Here is a 9247-nt window from a genome sequence, read left to right on the forward strand (position 1 = left end):
ATATGTTACTCTGGAATTGCTGTACTCTTCTATTATTTATTATACTACCCACATGCAGTAGTTTGCATTTGTGAATGTTAAACTTTAGTTACCACCTCTCAGCCCATCTACAAAACATTTCTAGATCCTGTTGCAGCAGTGTACCATCATTAATGTATTAACAACCTTGCCAACCTTGGTGTATCATCTGCAAATTTGGACATTAAGTCTGATATACCTTCATCAGTATCATTGATAAATATAGAAAACAGCAATGGTCCCAACACTGAACCTTGGGGAACTCCACTTATAACATTAGTCCATGAAGAGCAGTGTCCATTGATTGCCATTCTGTGTCGTCTCCCACTCAACCATCCCTTTATGCATAGCAGCAACTTGCCTTAATGCCATACTGCTCCAATTTGTACAGCAGTGTTTTATCTTCTCTGTATTCAAGTATATGATATCAAAATTATTTTTTGCATCCAGTTAATTTGTGACTACATCGTAGTATCCAGTCAGATTGGTCTGGCAAGATTTCCCCATAACAAACCCGTGCTGTGTCTGAACTATAACTGTAGTCTTGTCTAGATGACCTTGCACTGCTTCTATAACCAGTGATTACTCTTGTCACTCTTGTTGAATTGGGAATACATTTGCACATCTCCAGTCCATGGGGACCTCCCCTGAATCCAAGGATGCTCTCATAATTATAGCTAAGGGTTTGCTTACTTTCTTTGCTGCCACCTTTAATATAACTGGATAGATCCTACCCACCCCAGGTGCCTTTGTTATGTTTAACTCCCACAATTTCTCCTCCACTTTGCTCTCAGTTATTACAAAATCATTTAGCTGACTGTAGAGTTTGTTAAACTTCTTGCTTCCACTTCCCTACAGAAATCCTCAAGTGTGAATGTAATTGCAAATTCTCATTCAGTTTGTCAGCTACCTGAGTTTACATAAGTAAAGAAGTCTGCTGTTTTTCTTTTTTGTATCCTTTGCCAAAGATTTCTTTTAATCTGCCTTTGCTTGCCTAACTTTCTTTGTGACTTGATTACAGACTAGATGATATCTACTATAGGCTTCTGTGTCGCCTGATAAATTATATGCATTTCATGCATTTTTTTTTGCCACGAGTCTCATTAGTTCATCTGACATCCATTTAGGCCTAAACCTTGAACAGTATTTCTTAGTTGGTATGAAAAGCCTAGTAGCTTCCAAGATTAATTCCTTGAATGCTTGCTATTTAGAATTTGCAGTTGGTTTCACTGTATAGAATATAAAAATTATCTGAGACCACTGTAGTCACCTTTACAAAAGCAAAAATTCTTTCCTTTACCCATAATGCTAGTTACAACTTTAAATAAATTCAACATCAGTACATTGTGATGATCACTGCCACTTAGTGGTTGCTTTATCTGCAGATTCTTAATGCATGAATAATCACTGCTGATAATCAGATCATGAGTATTTTTCCCTTTGGATTGCCTCTTGAACATGTTGCTGTAGAAAACAGCAACATGTTCAATTAAATATTATTCAATGAATACCCAAAAGTGTTGCTAGTGTGTGAGTGACTAACCCACAAGTTCCAGTCAATATCTGGAAACTTAAAATCCCTCATTATAAGACATTCTGATTTACTGGCTCATTCTCTCACTCTGTACAGTTCATTGTACTCCTCAATCATTTTTGCTTTCCTAATGCTTAATCACACCAAACTGACTCAACATTGTACTTGGCCACACATGTCAGCTGGATGCACTTTCTTTGATTTTATGTGTTTCCTGACTAATAGTATAACCTCTTCTCCCTTCCAGTCTGTCTGTCCTTTTTGTAATAACAGGAAAATTGCTTATTAAGTATGAGATGATCTTTAATTATTTACAATATCACATAAGAAAGGAATTACCTGTTGCATTTCATCATTATTCTGTAAACTTTGAATACATACATACTTAGAATAGGAATCCAGTTCATAAATGACTGGCAGGACAAATGGGACGTTATAACAGGTAGGAGTACGAGTAAGTTTTTAACTTGAGTGGCAGAATTTAATAAATATCATTTGGGCTGGTTTAACCCTGACTTACATATTACCTTTTTGATATCAGGACATGGTAGTTTAAACTCCAAATTCTTAATGTTAGGATTGGTTGCTTCTCCATTGCGTAGTCGTGGCATACTGGAGATGGTGCAACATCTGATATTCATATGTCATTGTTTCAGTGACTATAGATCTGAACTGCAAATGTTAACAAATATGTATGATGAATGTGACTTGTACAAATTTCTTGAAAACAAGGATAACTACCTTGCTCTAGCAAAGTATGCAGAGACAAGGTTTTCAAGTGAAGGAAAAGGTTTATTGGAAGTGACATATAGGTTTGTGGGAGACTTCATCTTGTGCCTTGAAGTTTTCATGTCCTAGTGGCATTTCTGAATTGTGATAGAATTAATTAATTCTATCACAATTCAGTGATAGAATTAATTAATTCTTCACTGAATTTTTACATAAGAGTTATTTTCTGGAGTTTGTGTCATGGAATATTGACATTGGACCTGAACTTTCGTTTGTTCTTAGTACTTGTTTTGAAACACCTGATTTTGTTTTGTTCAGACAAACTGCTGTTTTGAATATGTTATAAACTGTAAATATGTATATTCTTACAGACTGTTGTTTTGAACATGTATAAATTGTAAATATTGATAACCAGCTTCAGAGCTTTGCTCTTTGTTTTAATGCAGTTGGATCTAGATCAGTTTACTTTCCTGATGATTAATTGTTAATGAAATTTGTTTGTGATTTTGCCATGAGCTCAGTTATTTAATTGCTTGGAATTAACAAATTATACTCTATATGCTGTTTTATGATAATATGGAATTGTTATCATGCAGATTTAATCTGCATTTATCTGCATGTGTGGCAGATTGTTGTAGTCTAATTTAAACTTTGAGATCTTATAATTCTCCTACCCATCCCTTTATCCATAGACGTAACTTGCCCTTAATGCCAGACTGCTGCAATTTGTAAAGCAGTCTTTTATGTGTAACAGTATCAAAAGCATTTCCTGAAATGCAAGTATCTCAAATCAAAATTATTTTTTGATCCAGTTTGTCACTGCATCATATTATCTAATCAGATTGGTAATACAAGGTCTCCCTTTAATGAACCCATACTGTTGCTGAAGTATAACTGCACTCCTGTCTAGATTATCCTGCATAATTTCTTTAACCAGTGATTCCATTATTTTCCCAGGAACAGCTGTTTAGCTAGCAGGTCTGTAATTACTCATGTCACCCTTTGTGAATTGGGAATATTTGCACATCTTCAGTCCACAGGGACCTGCCCTGGATCCAAAGATGCTCTTATAATATCTAGTATCTAATCAGATTGGTAATACAAGGTCTCCCCTTAATGAACCCATACTGTTGCTGAAGTATAACTGCACTCCTGTCTAGATTATCCTGCATAATTTCTTTAACCAGTGATTCCATTATTTTTCCAGGAACAGCTGTTTAGCTAGCAGGTCTGTAATTACTCATGTCACCCTTTGTGAATTGGGGATATTTGCACATCTTCAGTCCTGCCCTGAATCCAAAGATGCTCTCATAATTATGACTTAGGGTTTGCTGCCTACCTTAATATAATTGGATAGGTCCCATACACCCCCAGGTACCTTTTTTTTTTTTTGTTTAACTTCAACAGTTTCTCTTCCATTTTCCTCTCAGTTACAAAATCATTTAGCTCCCTCTTAGAATTTTATAAACTTCTGGTATGCACTTCCCTAAAGAATTCCTCACGTGTGAATATAAATGAAACATTCTTCTTCAGTTTTTCGGCAACCTGAGCAGGATTATCAACAATTAAACCAAGGATATCATTGAGTGGGCCAACGTGATTTATCCTCTTCCTTCTAGTGTTTCTTGGCAAAGGATGCAAAGAAATCTTTGCATCCTTTGCCAAATATTTCTTGAAATTTGTTTTGGCCTGCCTAACCTGTGACTTGATTACAGTCTAGTTTATATCTATTCTGATATAAATTGCCAAGATGCATATCATGATTGATATCCTGATAATTTATGTTTCCCATGCATTTTTCTTCTCTGCCACATGTCTCATTTATAAATTCAGTTATCATAATATTATAAAATAATCCATTGAATGCATACAATATAACTTCATAACACATTATGGTGACTCCGTAGCCAGGTGGGAAGGAGCAGCAGTGCATAGCACACGTTTCTTGATTAGACCGGGGTTCGAGCCCGTCACCACCAAATGCGGAGGATGCGGAAAGGTCAGGGAATGACCACCGCATATCCCGGAGCAATATGGCCTTAGTTGCTAATGCTCCTAAAAACCAAATAACAAACAAACATAACACATTATGAAATGTTTTCTTCAAGTGATTTTATACTTGTGTATAATCATTCCCTTTTCAGACTGCAATTTTATATGCATTTTCAAATATGGGCCTGCCAAATACATTGGCATAAACTTCAAATCTGCTATAAGTATCCTACAAATCTTTAGCACAAAGTAGAGAATATGATCTAATGGTATGGTTTAGATTTAGTGTATTGATGCCCCCTGCTTTCTGTGATTTGTACAAATGTATGCATGCCCAATTTTTCTGAAATTATTTTAGAAAATTAGCTTTTTAATTACTTTAATTTTTAGTTTAATTCTTAGTTAAAAAAAATACTAATTGGATTGGGTAGTTTTGAAAATTGATTTGTTTTCTGCAAATATATCATGTGTTGGCCTTTATTTCCTCTTTGCCTCTAGGTAAGCGACGAAGATACAGATCTTTTCACCTGACCCACCCTTACCTTTTTTTTTGTTTCCCCATTGCCATATTATATCCATCCTCAACTTCATTCTAGCCATTTTCTCTTACCTTCCAAATTAATATCCTTTTTCACTACTCAGTCCATTTTGACACATTCATCTTGATTCTTTCTAAATCACTAAGAAAGAAAATCATTGTTTAATAGCTTTTTCCATGTACTTACTATTTATTAATCTGCTAATTGTGTAAACACTGACATATGATGCATAATTATTTTCCAAAAGTATGTCAATTGATTACAAGGGATAGCTTGAGCATTATTCACTTAATAATTCACTTTACTTCATTCAAACTTGCAGCCCAGTTGCAAATAGCAGTTTTTGTTATAATTTTTAATTTAGTGCCACTGTATTTTCCCTGCTGCCTCTCAGAAATAAAAAAATAAATAAAAAAAACACTACTTGTTATTTTCCTTTGATACATACATTTACAACTGAGTATGACTTGACTCTGTGAACTAAGTCGTGCTGAGGGTAATGAGGGTATTTGGCAGTAAGAAAAAGCACCTGGCTCCAGCAGAAGGATGTGGAGGTTCATTTTCTAACAATAACAGTGCCAAAGCCCATAACGATTTTATTTGTACTTAATTTTCCTTTTGAATGATTTTAGTTCTTTTAAAAAGAGTTTGCAATTTTAATTTTCATTTAGGAAAACTACATAAATAAAATGTTTTACATAAAAAGATTATTCAAAAAAGTAAGGTTTACTCTACTAAAAAAAAAAAAAAAATAATCTATATAAATCTATCATGCTGTACAATTACAAATATATGTACACATGTTAAATTTAAATCCATCCTAACACTCTTTCATGTCTTAAGTAGGGCTGCTATTTCATGTAGAGATGAATGAATGTTTCCAAAACTGTCATATAAATGATGTAACTATATTTGGTGTAATATAAATATTCATAATTTTAGGTAATTTGTCTGTTAATTACTTGATTTCTGGTGCCGCCCAAAATCTCGACATACCGATTGTATTTTTAAAAAAAAAAGTTAGTCTATATTTCAGAAACTATTTTTGCAATAAAAAATGTTTTTCATGTAATCAAAATGGCCACGAAAACATTAAAATTGTATTTGAATACATTGCAGTTATGCTATTTATTTGGTTTTTTTTTAGGAGCATTAGCAACTAAGGCCATATTGCTCCGGGGATATGCAGTGGTCATTCCCTGACCTTTCCACATCCTCCGTATTTGGTGGTCACGGGCTTGAACCCCGGTTTAATCAAGAAGCGTGTGCTACACACTGCTGCTCCTGCCCACCGGGCTATGGAGGTGCCACCAGTTATGCAAACAGTATATGATAATGTTAATGTTTTATGTCATAACAATAAATAAACAACACACACATACACACACATATATATATATGCACACACACACACACTAATAGTATACAATCAGTTCATAAAAACCATATTACTGACAATAATTACAGTTTAATGATATTAAAATTTGCAAAAAATCAACATTTAAGTATTATAATAATATTAATATAATTCAGTAAACTTAATAATAATAATACTTAAATAATCTTAAGTATTATAATAATAAGAAAATTAGGTATTTTTTCCAGGGGATATTGATATTAATCAGGGAAATAATCTTAAGTATTATAATAATAAGAAGAAAATGGGATATTTTTTCCTATTACTCCTTTCAAAATATCCTACAGGTGCCATGATCATGCCTAATGTACTTGTCGAAGAAATTTGTGAAAGTGCAGCTAATAACAAATACCCGTATAATTACAGTTTTGGTTATGCTAATGATTTTTACGACAAATGTTATTCACCTGCCAAAATACATTCCTCTAAATATTCCAAAGTATTCTTATTTCAAGTTTTTTATCTTTAGCATTTCAATGCTATACCTATAATTATTGCTCAAACGCCCTATACAAATACTAAAATTTGACTTGAAAAATTAACAATTAAATGCAATATAATAAAGTAAAATTAAGTTGTTTTATTAGCTGATCGTATTTTAAAACTGTTTGTTTCTGTAACAGTAAACATCTTCAAATTGAGAGAGGTATTTGTCATTAAAAAAATTTTTTTTTTTTTATCTTTCTACAAAATTAATCTAATAAGGTAAATTTTTACTTACTAAAAAATTAATAAATATATAGAATTATATTAATATATTTTTACAATATAGTAGATACTGTTGGGATTTTGGGCCAGACCCTTGATTTCAATAGGGTTTTGGATCGTAAATTAGTTTGAAAACTGAGTAGTGTACATGGATCACTTTCTTGTTGTTATTCCTGAAATTTTGCATTTTTAAGGTGAATATAAATCCTAATTGAAATGTATTAAATATGTAACCAGATAAAATTCCAATTTACTTGACCTCTCTTGGTTAACACTGTGTCAGTCTCTAGTTGTATGTTTTTGGACCTCAGTTCATGTCAGTTTTTTTTTTTTTATTACTTTCTCTGAAAAGCTCATAACTTACGTTCTTCCTCCATTTTTGCTGTTACTTTACGGTAGAAATCTGCGCGGGCTCAGCTTTGATCTGACTCTCAGGCCGTGTAACAAGAACGATGTTTCAAGCATGGATCGGGTACAAATAATCATAATGTATTTAGAATTTTAAAGGTTTTTTAGAAAAAATGTGTATTATTTGTCTGTTGACACTTTTAATTGACCAGTAAAGATCTCCAAAATTCACCGAAATTTGTACTCTTTCGTGGTAATGACCTGCCAGCAGTGCAAGCTTTGAAAGAAATTTTAGTGCAGCCAGATTAGCAGTGCAAGAACGTTGAACCAATTTAATTAGCGACAGTGTTGATTCTATATTATTTCTGCACAACAGTTTGCAATAAAACGCATGCGAAGAGAAGGTGGCTGGTACAGGTGGACATCGATATTCGTTTTGGAATTATATTAATATGGTAAATTGAAAATTAAATTTTTTTATAATTAATATGGATAATTATTATTGTTAATTATTAATATTGAACTTGGAATCTGAAAGTTTATTTTTTTATTATTATGAAACTTCAGAAACTAATGCTAATGACTTTATTTATATAAAAAGTTTCAGTGAGCTGAGATAAAAATCTGATCGGGTGTGGATAATGAATTTGAAAAACAAATTCGGGCTCAGGTTGGGCCGGGTAAAAATAAAAAATGTAAGCCTGTGCAGACCTCTACTTTATAGTCTCTGTAATTAGAAAGAGAACAAATAAACTTATTTATTACAGAATAATGATTTATTGCAATGAATGGACTTTCTAGCTGATTACCTGGGAAGGGGAGAAAGAAAGTTTTCTACTTTTCAAAAGTGTTCCAAAACACTGAATGAAGAAACATCTCATATTTTCCATATTTTTACAGACATGTAACATTAATTATTTTGACCTTTTTTTGTAATGATTTTTTCCTCCTCCCTCATTAGGGAGGGGAAAAGGGGAAAAAAGTTCTGGAACAGAAAAGTTTTCATAATTACATACTATATAATTGAACAAATGGGAAATAACTTAAAAAATATAGTTTATTTCATAATGACAGAATTTGTGTTATGTTGTATGATACTCATTAATTACTTATTAATTTAGAAGAAGTACAATGCTGTTCCAGCTGAGAAACAGATGTACTCTAAAGGTTCTGGATTCTGATTTCTAAAGTTGATAGGTATGCTTCCTCAGCTACAAAATGTATTCTCTAGACTGAGTAGATTCCTAATTAGAGGGAGCAGTTTTACACACACACACGGATAGTCTTAAACTCAATTCATTATTTAAATTACACACAAAATAGATTCTGCTTCAGAATTCAGACATTTGAATAATTTGCTGTATATAAAATTTGTGGTAATAAAAAGTGATATGGTAATTTGATAGAATTTAATTAGCTGTATAGATGTTTTTATAAACATCAGTATCAATATTAACATTACATAATAATATTTGTAGTTCCATTAAATTATTCATATAATTTAATTAGTAAAGAATTTTTTTTCCTAGTTTTTTGTTTTCGGTGGTGGCACTCTACTATGTTAATAAGATATCTGCAAGGATTCATGGGCAGGCAGTATCTGTAGCAGTAACAGTTGCAGCTCCTGGAGAAAAGAGAGGAAAAAGAAAGTGACCATTAAAGATTAGTAATTAGGTGCACAAAATATATTCAATTTACATTTTGTTTAATAAAATGGTTACAATATCTGATGGAGTATTGCCTGTATTTTTGTACACACACTAAATAATTGATACATTTTTCACATTATTTTTGCTTGTTTGTAAAAGTTTAAGCTAAAATCCTTTTAAAAACTGAAGGAATTGCTTAAAAGCCTTTTCGTCCAGGGTTTTTTATCATGTAGAATTTGAACATACTGATCAGTATTTAAACTTGTATCATTGTTTTTGAATGTATAATTAATAATAATGGGTTGAGCACGCT

General features: G+C 32.5%; 1 protein-coding gene across 3 annotated transcripts in view; it reads left to right on the forward strand.

The window, feature by feature from the left end:
• LOC150089362 (protein KRTCAP2 homolog) overlaps positions 1-9015 on the forward strand; it is an 85468-nt gene extending 76453 nt beyond the window's left edge. For all 3 annotated transcript variants that reach the window (XM_090368544.1, XM_090368545.1, XM_090368546.1), the window contains exon 5: positions 8815-9015. In XM_090368544.1, the coding sequence (XP_090224670.1) occupies positions 8815-8938 (124 nt within the window). In that variant the 3' untranslated portion in view covers positions 8939-9015. The remainder of the gene's footprint in view (positions 1-8814) is intronic.
• Positions 9016-9247: the final 232 nt, after the last annotated feature.

The sequence above is a fragment of the Mastigoproctus giganteus genome, chromosome 2 (assembly GCF_048544385.1).
Source record: "Mastigoproctus giganteus isolate SK-2022 chromosome 2, ASM4854438v1, whole genome shotgun sequence".
Classification (NCBI taxonomy): Eukaryota; Metazoa; Arthropoda; class Arachnida; order Uropygi; family Thelyphonidae; genus Mastigoproctus; species Mastigoproctus giganteus.